The sequence below is a fragment of the Mauremys mutica genome, chromosome 3 (assembly GCF_020497125.1).
Source record: "Mauremys mutica isolate MM-2020 ecotype Southern chromosome 3, ASM2049712v1, whole genome shotgun sequence".
In the NCBI taxonomy this organism is placed as follows: domain Eukaryota; kingdom Metazoa; phylum Chordata; order Testudines; family Geoemydidae; genus Mauremys; species Mauremys mutica.
This window is the reverse complement of record NC_059074.1, coordinates 144,871,909-144,890,471: the sequence shown is the minus strand read 5'-3', so window position 1 is coordinate 144,890,471 and position 18,563 is coordinate 144,871,909. Positions and strand designations below refer to the sequence as shown.

The 18,563-nt window shown below is 39.7% G+C and overlaps 1 protein-coding gene across 3 annotated transcripts in view; it reads left to right on the top strand.

Moving 5' to 3' along the window:
- The window catches only part of STRN (striatin), a 105,029-nt gene that overhangs the window by 65,236 nt on the left and 21,230 nt on the right, over positions 1-18,563 (top strand). For 2 of the 3 annotated variants that reach the window (XM_045010048.1, XM_045010050.1), the window contains exons 8-11: positions 2,434-2,544; positions 4,890-4,976; positions 5,543-5,686; positions 16,414-16,550. In XM_045010048.1, the coding sequence (XP_044865983.1) occupies positions 2,434-2,544; positions 4,890-4,976; positions 5,543-5,686; positions 16,414-16,550 (479 nt within the window). The remainder of the gene's footprint in view (positions 1-2,433; positions 2,545-4,889; positions 4,977-5,542; positions 5,687-16,413; positions 16,551-18,563) is intronic. The other variant, XM_045010049.1, reaches the window with a different exon arrangement.

The window sequence follows — 18,563 nt, the reverse complement described above, 5'->3', positions numbered from 1 at the left end:
ACTGTACACTTTGTATTTTACATTGTAATTGAAATCAATATATTTGAAAATGTGAAGAACATCCAAAAATATTTATATAAATGGTATTCTGTATTGTTTAAATGCGTGATTAATTGCAATTGATTTTGTTTAATTGCTTGACAGCCCTAATTCTTGTCTCATTTTGTAAGCAAGTAGTATTTGATTGAAGTGGAACTTGGGATACACAAGACAAATCAGATTCCTGAAAGGGGTACAGTAGCACAGTTACTAGTTCTTGCATGGTAAATAAGCACCCCAAATTTCACAAGAAGCCAAAAATCAAGCTAATCCAATTTCAAAGCAAGGCCAAAACAAGCCAGTCCCTAAGAATCCCAACACTCTATGTGACTAGATCCCCCTGGCATGCAGTCTGGGACTGTGGTGTTCCTGCTGTGCACCCCTGACTCTCTCCTCCCCACCCCGCCCCTGATTGCCGGGAGCTGGTCAAAAAAAAGATGCAACAAGCTGCAAGCCAAAAACTAGTCAACAAGCAACTCACAAACCAATTAAATAAAAAACAAGCCCAATTTCTGCATTATTTCACGGGTTTGGCATGTCTGTACAGTAGCCTGGAAATGTTGAGAACCACTGATTTGGATTATCAGCCTCAGACATTGCTTACCTTCATGTCGTATTGTACCTATCATTTTGTTGGCCAAAGAGAGCTGAATACTGCTATCAGCGTCACTTCTGAATAGCCTGTAGTGGTGTCTGAAGAACATAGAATACACTTTCCAAAGGAGTGAGCAACCATTTATTTTCTTTCAGTTATCATTCATTCCTTACATTACTTCCCTGTTAGTGGCCTCACTGTTTTTTTATTTGTCATGCTTCCAATATTTTAATAATACACCATAAACTATAATGGCCATCAATTAGGTAATATGCTTAATAAAAAAATTAAATCAGAAAATGCTACATGGGCAAACTTTTTTAATAGTTTGTTTTAACTGACAAAATCTCAGATTAAATTTCTAACTTTGGGGTGTGCTTCTTTCATTTCACACTAACTGAGGAAAAAAATGCCACTTAACTTTTGAGTAGTTTGGCTTTTGTTAGTTGAATCTAGATCTTTGAGGAAATACAGTTTTGTGTTCTATTATAGCTGTAGATGAGGTGGTCTGCATTCAGTTGGAAATCCTGCTTTCCACAGTTTTGTACTAAGATGGGCATAAATTTATTGACTGAATCATAGCATGAAAGGTCGTGAGTGTTTTTATTCATTTAAATGTTAGATTTTGAAACTAGATAACTTATCACTGTGTACACAAGAAAATACTTTTCATATGGGTTTTGAACGTGCACATTAGTCCCTGAAGAGCCCTTTAAATGACAGATCAATCATAGCCAAATGATCTGTTCTGAACCATCAGGAGAATAATTCACCACTTTTTAAATTTTTTAAAAGGAAGGAACACTTTACCAATTTTAGGCTTAAGGAATAAACTTTATATTAAATATTAATGAAACATGATAAATTTGAATGAGGAAATAAAGCCTTAATTTAATACATTTTTAAAAGAAAACCCACAGTTGTAATGTAAAAATACATAAATGATAAATGGTATTTTTCAGCTCTGAGTTGTCTGTTGTAGTAAACTGCCCAAATACAGTCTTCTGGTATGCTGTTTAAATGTCTTCAATATTCGTACCTACATATCACCTTTCATTGGAGGATCTCAAAAGTGTTTACAAATGTGGGTAAGTGTTATTTTCCCTGCTGTACAACAGGTGAAACTGAGAATCATTGACTTAACTGCAGGTATGGCAGAAGTTCAGTTGAGTTTAGGTATAAAATGCAGGCTTCCGACACTAGACGTGCTGCTTCCTTTGTCTGACTGTGATATCTCAAATTTTTCCAGTCTCTTGTTAAATTGAATGCACCTTTAATGTCTAAAATTATTTGTAAAAACCCTGGTAAAATGTAAACTGTTACAAAAACCCCTTTAATTTAAACATGCTTTTTTTGTATAAATTATAGGGTAAGACTAAGTAAACTCTAGACATGCTGCACCCATGCTGTAAGTGCTAGGTTAGATTAGTAATGTAATGTGTATTTGTGAATATAATTATTTCTCTGGAAAAATAATTAAAGCAGTAAAAGTATTACCTGCTTGTTAGAAGAGGAAAAACAAAACAAAAAATGACAACAAAAACTCTTTCTATGAACAATCACTTATTGGGTTCAGAGATTAAGCATTTGAAATTTCATCACAAAATGATTTTTAAGAAATTCTGAGCAAGTGAAAATAGGGGTGAGAATACAGTCTCGCAGAATTTGCAACCATGGTGCTACTTGTGTATTTTAAATACAAGGTATAAACAAGATTGACAACAGCTGCTACCTCCTTCAGTGAAAACTGTTTAGTGACATATTTAAAAAGGATGTTTCATTTGTTTTACTTTATTTAGAAAAGGAAGACCAGTGTCTCATGCCTGAAGCCTGGAATGTGGACCAGGGAGTAATAACCAAACTCAAGGAACAATACAAAAAGGAGCGCAAGGGAAAAAAGGGGGTGAAGAGTAAGTGGAAAACATTGCACCTTAAAATCATAAATCCCACCTCTTTCACACCCCTAATTCTATCTTTCTTTCAATGTTTTCCTAAAACTACTTACTCTTTTACTTTGTCACTCCTGACTGCTTTCCTGTTCACCAGTGCTCAGGGGTTGAAATTAATGATAGTCCAGTTGCCTGAGAAAGTAGGAAGATGCTGACTGGGATATAACTTTTACTGGTTTAGTGTTGGATAAATTCAAAGTGATTGCTACATAGTCCATGTCCAGAATACTCAGTGGTGATATATAGACATATGAAGTTTAAATGCATTGTTTTGATACTTTATTTAACTGTATATTTCAACTGAGAAAATGTCAGAATTCTTAGTTGAAAACATGCCAGTTTTATAAGACCTGTTTTAGAGTTTGGTAAATAAAACAAACAACTCTTTAGTATCTGTTAGCTGACAGAGGGAGAAACAAGTTAATTTCTACCCCGTTTGTACTTAATAGTCACAACATGCAAGTCATGCTGTCCTCATAATTCCTTATGCAGGGCTCGAAATGGAAAATAAATCTTATTGACAACCTCTAAGTCAATTCTTATTTATCAACTACCATTATACCTGTGGAATTTATATTTGTCATAGGTGTTATTTGGATTCCAAGCAAACAGCTGTGATAGGTATCTGAAATACAATTTCTAGCCCTGTTCATCATGCCTTTCTCTGTTACATCTCCTGAAACCAAAATCCATTATGTGAAACCTGTGTTGTTAAATAAAATAAGTATTATACACATTTCAGAGTCAAGTTAAATGTTTAACGTGGAAATCATAACTATTTCAAACATAAAGCTGTGTTGAGAACTCTTGTGGGAATAATTGAAATTGAAAAATAATGCACCTAATTCAGGGGAAAATGTGAAGGAGATGTTTCATTACTCCTCCCTTTGTGGGAAGATGCTTATTCATTTTAAGGGAACTGTCACTTCCAGCATGTTAACAAAATCCTACAAAAAGATGCCATGTCCTCTACATTATTGTTTCAAGGTTGCCTCATTTTGTTACTTTCTGCATTTAGTAGATTCTAAATGTGATTGGTTGCAGGTCAGTAAATATTAGCTTTGAGATCATAGCATCAAATATAACATGTAGAAGTTAAACCTACATTATTACTTTCTCTAAGCAAATCAGTATGTACTTTAGATTCCTATGCTGATATGAATGACATTTGAAAAAATTCTGTGTTCTTTGATTGCAGTTATTTGAGGTGCCATTGAGGTACCTGAAAAAATGCAAGCATAGCAAGAAGTTGAGCTTTCCCCACAAAAAGTTATTGTTTTACCAAATAAATTCTGAATTTCTTCGTAATTAAAATAGAGATTCTCATGCAATAGGAATACACAGAAAATTAATTTAATTACTTTTTGTCTACATGTACAATATCATAGTACATGTATATAGTATACAGTACCAGGGCCAAAGTTTTAATGAGCTAACTTGCTAGAAACATTTAAATTAAGAAATAAATAGAAATGAGTACATTTCTCAATCAGATATTGGGTGTGTAGATCCTGATTATCAAATTATAGTAATTAATGATTAATTTAGGCACAGCTATCATTGGAACTTTTTTATATGTTTAATGAGCAAAGTGCCTGATGCAAGATTGTAGTTTGGCACGTTGCACTACTTCACAAGGGTATTGTAGTTACATGTACAGTAATATGTTTTTGGATGGAGGTTTGATCTGGGGGAGACCAAGAATTACAGACATAAAGTATCTTTCCATGGACAAACCATCATTGGAAGGGCATCAGTGCAGAAAAATCGGGAGGAGTCGCACCTGTTATCTATCACCTGTTCATGATCTTAGAGAAGAAAGGAGTGAGGAAAGAAATGGAGGTGGGGGGGAGGGGATTAAACACCTTAATATTGAGATGTCTGAAGTCTGTTTTATAACTTTAATCTCATCATAGATGAGTATTCAGAGATAACTGTTCAGTAAAATGTTGTTTTTCTATAAAATCAGATACTGTATTAAAACAATCTTGCAAAATCCTATTCACTCTTTGCCTGACTCAAGTAATGTTTTGTAATAGACAACTAAAATACTATTTAGTTTCCTCATTATCATTGTGGTAAGGGTGGGGAAAAATAGAACTTGTACCTGGGCTAATACATTTATAATGATTTTGCAAGGCTGTAGTAAAAATTCCTGTGAAGTAGCGTAATAAGATCATACATATATTAGAATACACCTCTGTGTTAAAGCTACTTAAAAATAGCTGTATTATTTACTGGTTTAGGAAAAACCATAATGGACTATGGGTAAGATATTTTCCCATTCTTAATTAAACTTACAACAGGAAAAACTACCGAAGATATGTTTCAGCCTCAATCCTATATAAAACAGTCAAAACAGGGATGTGGGAAAATGATGGCGCAAAGCACAGGTAAGTGTCAAGAAGGGCACGGGTCTTCACCACATGTAGCTTCAGGAAGTAAGCCAGCGAATCCAGTTTGATTTATATGTTTAATATAACAATTGTGTAGATTATGTAGCATCACAAATATACACTCCTGCACAAATAATTGTAAAATATTCACAAATTTATTTAAAGAATATACTTCACAAAGCATCTGCACAGATTTTTAAAATAATTCACAAATGTTTGCAATTGTTCTTGGAAAGCAATAAAATATTTTGTTCAATCATTTTGTTGCGATGAGTCAATTGAAGGTATTTAACTTTTTCATGCAAATAGCAGTGTGAGTTCATAAAAGTGGGAGAAAAAATTCTCAGTTGCTTCCATCACTTTCTTTTTCAAAATGTTCATTTCATGCTGAAAGGTTAGTTACTGCTGGAAGTAGGCGCTCATTACTGATGTTTTTAAGGAAATGTCTTATCAAAGATAGGATCCATTGTTGCTTGTCTTGCTGTAACATATTTGATGTGATAAATTGCATTGCCGTGAATTACGTTTACATAAGCCATTTCACTTTTGTTTTTCCCGGTTAGGGCCCAACAGGTCAAAGCTGCAAGACATGCTTGCAAACTTGAGAGATGTTGATGATCTACCTTCATTACAGCCATCTGTCACATCCCCTTCTAGGCCGAGTAGCTCAAGGCTTATTGAACATGAGATAAACAGGACAGATGAAGGCAAGTATTTAAATCTGTATATGTTTATATAAATGTGTGTATGTTTGTATATTTATAATAATTATTATTACCTAACATTTTACATCTGATACTTTAAAGCGCTTTGCAGATATTAATTTAGCCTCATCATACCCCTGAGGTAGATAAGCATTATCCCCTTCCTCCATCACCCAGGGGAATTCAGGGAGAGATTTAAATTCCTGATCTGAAATTTTTTGAGGTCAGTGGAAAGACTGCAGTGTCACCGGTTCATTCACCTGCACTTCCACCAATGTAATATATGCCATCATATGCCAGCAATGCCCCTCTGCTATGTACATCGGCCAAACTGGACAGTCTCTAAGGAAAAGGATAAATGGACACAAATCAGACATTAGGAATGGCAATATACAAAAACCTGTAGGAGAACACTTCAACCTCCCTGGCCACACAATAGCGGATCTTAAGGTGGCCATCCTACAGCAAAAAAACTTTAGGACCAGACTTCAAAGAGAAACTGCTGAGCTCCAGTTCATCTGCAAATTTGACACCATCAGCTCAGGACTAAACAAAGACTGTGAATGGCTTGCCAATTACAGAACCAGTTTCTCCTCCCTTGGTTTTCACACCTCAACTGCTAGAACAGGGCCTCATCCACCCTGATTGATCTAACCTCGTTATCTCTAGCTTGCTTCTTGCTTGCTTATATATACCTGCCCCAGGAAATTTCCACCACTTGCATCTGAAGAAGTGGGTATTCACCCACGAAAGCTCATGCTGCAAAACGTCTGTTAGTCTATAGGGTGCCACAGGATTCTTTGCTGCTTCTACAGTTATTTTAATGATATACAGAATAATCAAATAAGCATAAAAGTGCCTTTTCTGAGGTGTTATATGAGGCATACTGTGATTTATGCCCAAAAGATTGCTAAATATGACTAGAAAAATGAGCAAAACATAATTTTGGCTAATAATCCATATCTCTTCCTGAAGTAGTAAGAAATTAGATTGACAAAATTACAAAACAAATGAAGATGAAAAAGAGTTCCATATGGGTTAACTGCTGCAGAGCACAATAGTTCAACCTCCCACATGCTTAGAGAGAGGTTTTTAAAAGAAAAATGGTAACTTAGCAACAATTTGAGATGTAGCAGAATTATTTGTGTGTGTTGAGCATTTCCTATCATCGCACAAGTGCCTGACTGGTGGCAAAAAACATAATGAGAGCTTTCCACATTCACTTTCTTTCAAAATATATATTTTGTAATTGAGAGCATCTGACTAGCTTATGAACAAGGCAAAACCAAAACATGTCAGTATCACTTCATTTTTCATTGGTGAAAATTTATTATTAAAAATGTAGCAGTTCAACATCCATTTAAAAAAAATTACATATAAGGAAGTATTAAATAAGTTAAGAATGCAAGTGAGAGAAAGGAAACTGGTAATTCATGCATCAGTTCCTTAGTAGAGCAAAGAAGAAGAGATGTTCATGAATAAAAAGCAGAAATTTGGGTAGAGTTAAATTTATGCAGTCTTCAAGTAGAGTACAAAAAGCTTGAATCTGACTAGAAAAAGGTAGAAAAGAGAATGCCATAGGGAGATTCAGAGAAATACATGAATGGTGAGAAGAACACATGAAAGATGATCTTGCTACATTCTGGATGGACTGGAGAGGAGTAAGATGAGGTCAGAGCTGAAGAAGGCATAAAGATAAATTGGGCAGAAATTACATGTCAGTAGGAATAATCTGCGTGTCTGCATACTCAGAAGGATGTTAGCGTGTTTTTCTGTATTAGAAAGGTCTAACATCAAAAAGGGTTAGAAACTTTTTTTTAGTTCAAGCTTAGATTCTAGAACCAGTGGTTCTCAAACTTTTGTACTGGTTACTCCTTTCACGTAGCAAGCCTCTGAGTTCAACACCTCCTTATAAATTAAAAACACTTTTTAAAAAGTTAACACCATTATAAATTCTGGAGGAAAAGCAGGGTTTCGCGTGCAGGCTGACAGCTGGCAACACCCTCCCCACCCCCGCCCCCGGAAAAACCTCGCTGTGACAGTGTGCCCCATAAGGCTTTATGGAGTGGTGCTCTCAAATGTATGTATGATATAACTGGAATAGGGTTTTGCTACATATGACATGTAACATATCTGTGTAAAGGTTATGATCTACTGGTTATGTTCATCCTAGTTGTATGCAGGCACCATTTGTGTGTTCAAAGTTATGAACATTGGCTGTATAATTGCTTGATTTCTAAGTAGGCTTAGTTAGAACATTTGGTCACTTCTTGGGAAAGGAATGTGCAAGTTAAGTGCTCAGTCAGGAAGCACTTAACAGACAAGAGCTTGGAAGTCTACCTGAGGATGTTCAAGGTAGCATGTGGGTAATGGCTGCTACCTGCAAGTCCTGAGTCATGCATGGGCATGTGACTTGCTCATGTGATTCCGAATCTCCATTTTGTGACTGGATTCTACACAGGGTGAGGAGGGGATCTTCACCCACAAGAGAGTCTATTTAAACCCCTGGGAGACCCCTCCATTTTGTCTTCAGCTGGCTAAAGGAGGAGCCTTTCCACCACCACCCTCCCTGCCCCCCAGGATACTTGAAGGAAACTGGAACAAAGGACAGTAACTACAGGGGGTGTGAGTGATTGCTGGACCCAGGCTAAAAGGAGATTAGTCTGTAAAAGGGAGCATTCTGAAACTGGTGAGGATCTTATCTGTATTTAGTTTGATTAGACCTAGATTTGCGCATTTTATTTTGTTTGGTGACTTTGTTCTGTCTGTTATTACTTGGTAACACTTAAATCCTACTTTCTGTGTTTAATAAAATCACTTTTTATTTATTAATTAACTCAGAGTATGTATTAATACCTGGGGGAGCAAACAACTGTGCATATCTCTCTATTAGTGTTACAGAGGGCGAACAATTTATGTTTACCCTGCATAAGCTTTATACAGGGTAAAACAGATTTATTTGGGTTTAGACCCCATTGGGAGTTGGGCATCTGAGTGCTAAAGACGAGCACACTTCTGTGAGCTGCTTTCAGGTAAACCTGCAGCTTTGGGGCAGGTAATTCAGACCCTGGGTCTTTGTTGGAGCAGACGGGAGTGTCTGGCTCAGCAAGACAGGGTGCTGGAGTCCTGAGCTGGCAGGGAAAACAGGAGCAGAGGTAGTCTTGGCACATCAATTGGCAGCTCCCAGGGGGGTTTCTGTGATCCAACCCGTCACACTCGCGACCCCCTGAGTGGTCCCAGCCCTCAGTTTGAGAACCCCTGTTCTAAAAGGTGGTGGGTCTTAAAGACATTTCCTCCACAGCTTCCCATTCTCAATCTACATGTCACTCAAACAACAAAGGCCATTAGTATTGGGTGGAGGGCAGAATATATGCAAACATGTCTCAATACCAGGGGTGTATGGTGCCCTCCTATTCCTTTAGTTCATATTTTCTTCTACCTATCAACAGAGCTTTCAATTACGAAGCGCTATTCAGACATTGGTTTTCTACGTTTCATTTTCTTTCAGAACTCGTTATTTGGTGAATTTTCTCTAGTAACTTATTTTTTTATGTCCTATGGGTGCTCAATTTCAGGTGCACATGCCCCCATGTGCCTTTGATAAGAGACTTGGTAGCAGTGCCTTGCAATCCACCCATGAGCACTAGCTGTCATTCCCCATACTGAGGGTATAGAAGCAGTATCAGATGAACAGCCTTCAGTTCCTTCTCAGCTGCCTAGGCCTGAGATGAAGCATTTTGTCTATGTCATAGTTTCCTTTTTCGTAGGGAATAGCTTCTAGTTTTTACTTTATTGTTTAGAGCTTACTTTAGCCCCCCTTTTTAGTTTTTACCAGTTGTATTAGGTAGAGGGGTTTGTGTGTGTTAGGAAACTTCTTTGAGACTCCTCATTGCTCCCCCTCCCACCAGAGGGTACGGGTGGGTGGGTGCATGCTTTCCTTCTTTGAAGGATGTTATCTTGGTGTTAAGCCTAAATCCTCTGGATTTAAACATTGTCTCACTTGATGGAATTCTGTCCCTGTTGTTGATGGTCACTCACTGTGTCTGCAGCTTAGAGGACGTTGTTCAGGGTTTAAGAGTAGGCCTAGAAAAAACACGGAAATTAAGATTAGGCTTCTCATGGTGGCGCACTCCCTTCGCCTTGCCTCAGACCCAGGTCCAGATACCCCCTCTTCCGCCAGGTATAGCGGTCTCCCTGTTTGCACAGCACCCCATCAACCTCTGCAGCCCACTCACCCACTAGGGAGAGAACCACAGAGGATGGCACCAAGACTTCAAGAAAGAGGAGCTCCAGATCACCTCAAAAAGAAGATGGTGCCAGGAAACCAAGGTCACCACAGAGACCCATTGCTTTGGAGACCTCACATCCCAGAAAGGATACCACTGAGGCTCCTGAGAACTCCTGATACTGAGGGCCCCTCAGCTAAGGCTTCAGGAACTTACAAGTCCTGTGGTACCCTGCTTCCAAGTTGCCTGCAGTATCCAAGTCGACATTGATAGCACTGATGGATCAGTTTGCAAAGCCAAGGTCATCTACAGAGCATCATCAGAGTTCTGCACACACTCACCTGGTACCACAGGAGTTTAGATTTTCCAGGACTTTTTTTATCTTGGATGAACTGGAATCCCCTCTATTGATGGATATGGAAAGACTCTTGGTACCAGGGCCTCATCTGTCACCATCTACTCTGCAGACTAACATTTCTTCCTAATGAGGCAGTGATGCTGCCACCTCCACCACATGTGGATGATTTTAAGCACTTCCAAGTGCTCACAAAGACAATTCCCGACTCCCTCCAGAATCCCCACAGAAGACATTCAGGAGACCCAGAACAAACTCTTGGATGTTCTCTATATTGCCATTTCTGGTCGAGTAGTCTTACCTACAAACAGAGCCCTGCTTGAACCTGTCAGAACAATTTGGGAAACCCCAGCTCCCAGACCTCCAACTTGTAAGAGGACAGAAAAAAGAAAAAACGATGTTCCTGCTAAAGATTCCAAGTTTTTGTTCACGCACCTAGCCCTCAATTCCTTGGTGCTGGATGCTGTGAATGAACAAAGTATACAGCACCATTAAAGTCTATTCCAGTCTAAGGACCTAGATCTCTTTTTGGCCAAAAAAGGTGGTCCTCTGCTTTGTTACAATTTAAAATTGCCAATTATCAAGCACTGATTACAAAATATAACTACACCCACTATGAGAAATTTAGTTTTTATTGATCATCTGCCTCAGGAATAATGAGCACAATATCAGGTGATCATTGTGGAAGGTCATTTATTAACCAGGACTTTGTTACTCTAGATGTGGCTGACATGGCAGCCAACTCTGTTTCTGCAGTGGTCATGTGTCATGACATCTGGCTGCAATCCTCAGGGCTCCCTAGGAAAAACACTGTGAGATTCAAGCTCTTTAGTGAGTTCACCAGTGGACTCTTGCATTCTTGCAGGGATTCGAGGGCTACTATCTGCTCCTTCAGTATCTATGTGCTTGCAAATAAGAGATTCAGCAGGTCATTATTTGGGGATCATCTCTCCCATTTTCGATCTTCATAGGAGAAGATTACTTCTGACAGATGGATTTTGGAGGTTGTAACATGAGGTTATTCCATCCATTTCACCTCCATTCCCCCACCCCATCCTCCTTCCTCATCTTTTTTCAGGGACTCATCTGCTGAAACAGGAAGTCCTATTCCTTCTCCATATAGTAGTCCCCGGTTCCAGTTCCTGCCAAACACAGAGGGAAAGGGGTTCTATTCAAGTAATTTCTGGTTCCCAAAAATAAGAGTGTATGGAGACGAATCTTAGATTTCAGGTGGTCGAACATTTTCATCAAAACACAGAAGTTCAGAATTGCGACACTCAGAGCTATAAACACCATCTCTAGATCTGGGGGATGGGTCTGCAGTCCTTGATCTTCGTAGTCAGCCAGGAGCACTTCCAATATCACGTTCTCCCATCCAGGCTCTCTACTGCCCCCGGAGTCTTTATGAAGGCCCTTGAGAAGCCACTCAACTCCAGCGATCAGGAATAATTGATTTCTGCTATCTTGATTATTTGGCTTCTCAAGGGCCATTTGTACAACAAAGTTCTTTCCACATCAAGGAAAACTATGACCCTATTCAACCAGTTAGGACTTGAGCCCAACAAAGACCAGTCCACATTGAGACCAGTTCAGTGAATAGAGTTTATAAGGAGCCACCTAACATGCCACAAATATCCAGAGTTTACCTACCAACTGACAGGTTTTTGACACTATCAGATCTGATCTTGCAGGTTCAGGTAAGTCTGCAAAGAGCCACAATTTGTCTGCAGCTCCTAGATCATATGGTAGCCTGCACATTTGTCACACTTCATGCCAGATTGCACCTACACTGCTCTCAAGGATGGTTGAGAACTGATTACACCCCCAACAAGCACAGTCTGAACAAATTACTGTTGATTCCTCATCCGGTTCTACAGTTGGTGGAAAGACCTGGACAATGTCTGTGCTGGCATTCCCTTCATTCTGCCTCTCAACGATTGCCACTATTGTATGATGCATTTCTCATAGGGTGGCAGTTGGCGGTATAATATCTTCAAACACATATCATTCAAAGCAAATGGATTGCCCAAGAGTCCGCTTTCCACAGTAACCTCCTGGAACTCAGATCAGTTAGATTTGCCTGCAAACATTTCCTTCCCATGATCAAGGGCTAATCTATCGACAGTCAACAGAACCAGCATTCGTTATATAAATTGTCAAGGAGGAGCAAGATTCCTTTCCCTTTGTGCAGAAGCAGTAAAATGGTAGAAGTGGCACTTAGCGCGTCGGATTCTCTTCTCAGTGTCATACTTACTGAGTCTTTAGAACACTATATCCAATGGCTCAAGCAGACACTTCTGCTAGGACTAGGAGTGGGAATCAAATACCTAATTCTTGAGCATATATTCCTCACCTGGTGTTTTCTAGAAACAGACCTCTTCACCAATGTCCTCAGCAGAGGGTATCGGATGTTCGGATCAAGAGGGTCTAGACCATCAATCTCAGGGAGATGCCTTCGTCATCTTCTGGTCAAGATATCTCCTCTGTACCTATCCACCACCACTGCTGCTCCTCAGAGTACTAAACAAAATCAATCAGGACAGAGCTAAAGTCATCCTAGTTGCACTGATTTGGCCAAGGCAAATATGGTTCCCCTGCCTGATTCACCTTACATCTCACTACAGCTTCCAACCGTTCCTGACCTGCTGACTCAAGAACTGATCTCAGCTTGAACACGCAGTAGCTCAAGGCTTGGTTTCTAGATGGTTCTCTGTGGTAGAGGTCTCCTGTTCAAGAGAGGTACAGGAGGTTTTGTTGAATAGCAGAAAAGCAGCAACTGGAAAAACTTACCTGCAGAAATGAGAGATTCCACCATTGTTGTATCCCTTGCTGAGTCTTCCCTTTTGGATGTCTTAGATTACCTCTTGAGTTTGAAGAATTCATGCCTCTCTCTGAGTTCTGTTAAAGTTCATTTAGCAGCTATCACAGTTTTCCATTGCCCTGTTGATTGGCTTTTAGTGTTGCTCACCCCATCACTTCCAGATTCATCAGAGGATTGGCTGACCTTTTTCCACATGTCAAAGAACCCACTCCTATGTAGAACTTGAATTTGGCCCTCAACTTTATAGACTCATAGACTTTAAGGTCAGAAGGGACCATTATGATCATCTAGTCTGACCTCCTGCACAATGCAGGCCACAGAATCTCACCCACCCACTCCTGTAACAAACCCCTAACCTATGTCTGAGTTATTGAAGTCCTCAAATTGTGGTTTGAAGACCTCAAGCTGCAGAGAATCCTCCAGCAAGTGACCCGTGCCCCATGCTGCAGAGGAAGGCAAAAAACCTCCAGGACCTTGCCAATCTGCCCTCGAGGAAAATTCCTTCCCGACCCCAAATGTGGCAATCAGTTAAACCCCGAGCATGTGGGCAAGACTCACCAGCCAGTGAAGCCTCCATTTTGAGCCACTAGCTAAGTGTGCCCTTCTACACTTGTCTGTGAAGACTGCATTTTTAGTGGCCATCACCTCCACTAGGAGAATTGGTGAGCTTTGTGCCTTAATGATTGGTCCCTTTCTATGTAGTTTTCTGTAAAGAAAAGGTATGTCTTTGGCCACATCTCCCTTTTTTACCCAATGTAACCTCAGACTTTAATATCAGTCAGGTCATCGGCTGCCAGTGTTACATCCTAAACCTCATCTGACTAGGAAGGAAGCTGCCCTATGCACCTTAGACATCAGGAGGGTATTGGCTTTTTATTTGGAAAGGACTAAACCCTTCAGAGTCTCTCCCAGGCTGTTTCTCTCTTTCGTGGACAGAATTAAAGGAGCCCCTCTTTCTTCTTAAAGACTCTCTAAGTGGGTTTTCATTTGTTTCATCTTCTGCTATGAGGCTGCTAATGCTAAACCTCCTTTTAGGGTTGTAGCCCATTCCACCAGATCTCAGTCTACTTCCATAGCTCTGTTGAAGAATGTATCCATTGGTGAAATATGCAAAGCTGCTGTGGACTTTCATCTACACCTTGTCACAACACTATGCCTTAGTACACGCCTCTAGGGCAGATGCTGCCTTTGGGACTGCAGTTCTGCAAACTGTTAGACTACACTCCAAAACACCCAGCTCCTTTAGAAAGTACTGCTGAGGAGTCGCCTGAAGTGTAGCATAGGGACCTTACCTGACAGAGAAGGAAAGGTTATTTACCCTCTATGGTAACTGGAGTTCAAGATGTTTGACCCTATGGGTGCTTCACTACCTGCCTTCTTCCTCTCTACCTCAGAATCTTTGTGTTGTAGGACTTTGTAGTAGAGAAGGAACTGAGGGCAGTTCATCTGACACTTCCTGCATACCCTCAGTCTAGGGCACGAATATGCTAGGATGCATGTGTGGACCAAATGGGCGCATTGCTATCAAAAGCCTCTGATCAAAGGTGCATGGAGTTCATGTGCACCTAAGTGTAACAGCCAACAAATATCTTGAAGAATTCCAGTTACTGCACAGGGTAAGTAACATCTTCTTTTGTATGCTTGTCACTTTTTAGCATTACAAAGATTAAATGTAGCATCTAAACTACCCACAATGGACAACACAAATATCCATTCTTTGTACCTTTGTAATGTGTTAACATTTGAGAAGTGTTTTAAAAGTGTATCTATTTAACAATACCATTCCAGTCATAACCCAGTGATTGTCATAGCTGAGCAAATGCTTTATCGTAAAGATGCGTCTCATCCCAGACTCTGAAGATCTTTGGAATCTGTTTCTGGTGACACACCTGAAAGAGCAAGATACAGTGGCAGTGACCTTCCACTGAAAGCATCCTACATTAAATCCCTAAAATGTCTAACTTGACACTGGTAGCAAAAGTATCTAATTAACAGTTGCAGTGCTGAAGACACTAAGGCAGCTATTTCCTACCTACATATGGGTTTTTGCAGTAAATTAGAACCAATATATTGAATTACATCTGGAAACAAATGGGAAGCCGGTGGAGTTAACTGAGCATAGGCATAATTAGCTCTCGCTGACCCATTTTTGTAAGCAATAGGCTGCAACTTAGGGCATTATAGATGAAGATTCCAGGTAGTCCTCAAGAGAGCACAGCAGCAGCCTAACCTGAAGACAGCAGAAGCATGAATGACTAGTCAAGTTTGCATCTTCCAGGAAAGGCTGCAACCTCTTTGTTGCAAATTATAAAATATAATAATGTATGAGCCACAACTTCAGAAATTCAAGAGCAATGAAGAAACTGAAGATTTGTGGCAAAAGTGATCTCTACTTTTCATTGCATCTGATCCCCCTCTTGCTAGTTTTCTTTTCTAAACTTCAGTTCTCCTGGAGCAGCTGTATAATTCAAGTTGAATGTGATGCATAGGCTAGAATTTCCATAAGTCATCCAGGCTCCTTGAAGTTTGTTGGTGTGAGCTCCACAGGGAAATTAGTTAGGGTATAGATGGTATCCACATTTAATTGTTCTGTTTTAATTCCTGTTAACTCAAAGATGAGTATCAGGTGACCTGAAGGCTAATTCCACCAGTGTTATGCTACCATTTCTATCGTATCTACAACACATAATCACCTCTGAAATTTGAAGACTTCTCAGTTTTTATTTTTACCTAACATTGCTCTCAGTTGAAAGGCTAGGTCAGATGCTCCTTATGAGAGAATGCTTTAACACTCCCTTTTTAAATTCCCAGTGCTCCTTTGGGTACGTATAGCTATAATTTCCAAGATAGCTGTGGAAGCAGTGTATAGAAGGAAAAACCTAGGTTTTTAATACCTGAAGTTCTCCAAATATGTTGCCTCAACCAACCCCTGTTTCCATTCTTCCCTTCATCTTTGGAGTATCTGTGTATTCTGTATAAAACTGAGGAAGTGGCTGTGCATCTCTTTATTGCTTTGGCATTAGAAAGAGCTGAAAGGGACATAAACAATTGCTTTTAGCAGTCCTGAGGCACATGGACTCCAAGGGTGTGGATCTGTGAAAGCAACATATTCAAAGACCTCCATTACTGGAAAGTGCCTTGATATCTTTTGGAATATGTGTCTTTTCCGCATGTGTGAATGTCTATTGCTCTTTTGTCTTTGGTTACTAATTGAGGTAATTTAATATATAATATTTTACAGGGAAAATGAACAGGTATTTTTACATGAAAACCCACAGAATTATATGTATATAGCTATGACTTTTTGCATGTTTTTCTTTTCTTGCAGTGGAAGCTTTAACATTCCCTCCTACATCAGGGAAGTCATTCATTATGGGAACAGATGAAGCCCTTGAAAGTGAGCTGGGTCTTGGAGAATTGGCAGGCCTTACAGTTGCCAATGAGGCAGATTCACTGACTTACGATGTAAGTGGTAGTTTAAAATAAGCCATTTGAGGTTCTGCCATTTATGTGTGTGTGAAGATCTTAGTGAAGTCAGAAGTTTTACATGGTTACAGACTACAGGAGGAACCCCACATGTGCAACATATAGAATAAAGAAAAGTGTTTGCAAAATATCCATCATTTGCAAAATGAAGGATAATTCTCTTTATTAAAAGAGAAAAAAGTTAACAGTGACCTTTTAAGGGTCTTCTGCTGTCTTAACTCAAAATAGCTGTTCTTCATGTATAGTAATTGCTCCTCAGATCCCCACCCTTGGGGTACATCTCCACTGCAATAAAACACCTGTGGCTGGCCTGTGTCAGCTGACTTGGGCAGGCTGCAGGGGTATACAATTACAATATAGCTGTCTGGGCTAGGGGACCATGAGAGATGGGAGCGTCCCAGAGCCCAGGCTCTAGCCTGAGCCTGGATGTCTACACTGCAATATTAGAGCTCCGTGAGCCCGACTTGGGCCTGCTGCATATGTTTAATTGCAGTGTAAGGCATACCCTTGGAGTCTGTGTGCCATCCCGCAGACCTTAGAACTATTGAAAGTCAAATAGCACTGTGTACATATAGCTCCTCGCTAAGATTTTAAGATGCATGACTCCCTCCTTTGTTTCTTCTGTATAGCCTGTTAATGAATCTCTCAACTGCTGATTTGGACCCAGATGTCAGATTTGTCATGTCTTTAAAAGCTTTTACTTTCTAGCAAAGTGTATTTTAGCTATTATTTACTTTAGCCATCTGTCCCTGTGTTCTTACCTTGGTGATCTGGCAACTACAGATCAATCCCAGTACAGTGCTCTTTTGCAGATGTAAAGGAATTGCAAACAGTAGCAAATGGAAGGTTTCAGGATAGGAGCTTTAGTTTTCATGCGACCTGACCATACATGTAGTAAATTACCATAGGGTGTTATGGCTATGTGATTTTTTTTAAACTCTGGAATAAAATCATCTCCAGCATTTCAAATTCCAGAAATTAACAAGCAGACCTTTAAAGCTGTAGTCCAAAAAAGGCATATGTACACCCAGACACAGATGTTACACAGCTGACTGCAGTTTATTCAAAGACATTGAGTAATGCTGCAGCAGCAGCCATTGCTATATTCTGCAAGGTATTAAATTTGTCTTTTGCAAGTCATGATTTTTTTAGCAACAAGAGAGGACATTCCTGTTTAGGTACATTGGATCTGGTAGCATGATCTCCTAGCTTTGGCTCAGGGCTGCCTCTGTTTCTACTAAAGTATGCATGATTTTCTTTCAAGAAGGGAGGGAAGCTGTTCCATTCTGATCCCACTTCCCTTCATTTGGTAGTATAGATTCTTGACTCTTAACTGCTGAAATCTCGAGTTTAAGATATTTGTCAAGTGTTGTTGGAGTCCTCTGATCCATTCATCTGAAAGAGCTTACACTTCGTCTGTTTGCTTCTTTGTTCAGGCTCCCATGTGGGTTCTGGTGTCTCTCATTTGTTCGTTCAGTACTTTACATCTTGGAGTAGCAGATTTCATTGCTGAAAGCTGGCATTCCTGTCTCTAACCTGAAGGTTCATATGGCAGTTGCTTTTGCATATTACTGCCTTCCTGTGAAAGGGCATTCATGTTTGTTCGTTCCCTTACAACGTGATTTCTTAAGAGCCTTCTACAATTCTGTCTTGTGATCCAGAAATCAACTCTTTCATGGTTCTCATTGACCTCACTTGACTGAAGGCTTAGGCTGCAAGTAGTCTGATCAGATACTAATTTTGGAAGAACTGTCTTCCAGTCCTTAAATCAAATTACTCTTAAGCTACCCTCTGTGGTTGATTTCCAAGAGTAGAACCCATCTTGGTAATTTAAAGAGGGAGAAAAGTAGGTTACTTATTAGTAACTGAAGTTCTCAGAGTATGCTGCCGCTGTAGACCCATTTTTCTACCTTTCTGACTTCTTCAGAGATGCTGGGATGTCCAGAAGGGTGAAAAGGAATTGAAGTAGTTTTACCTTGTAGATGGAGCTCT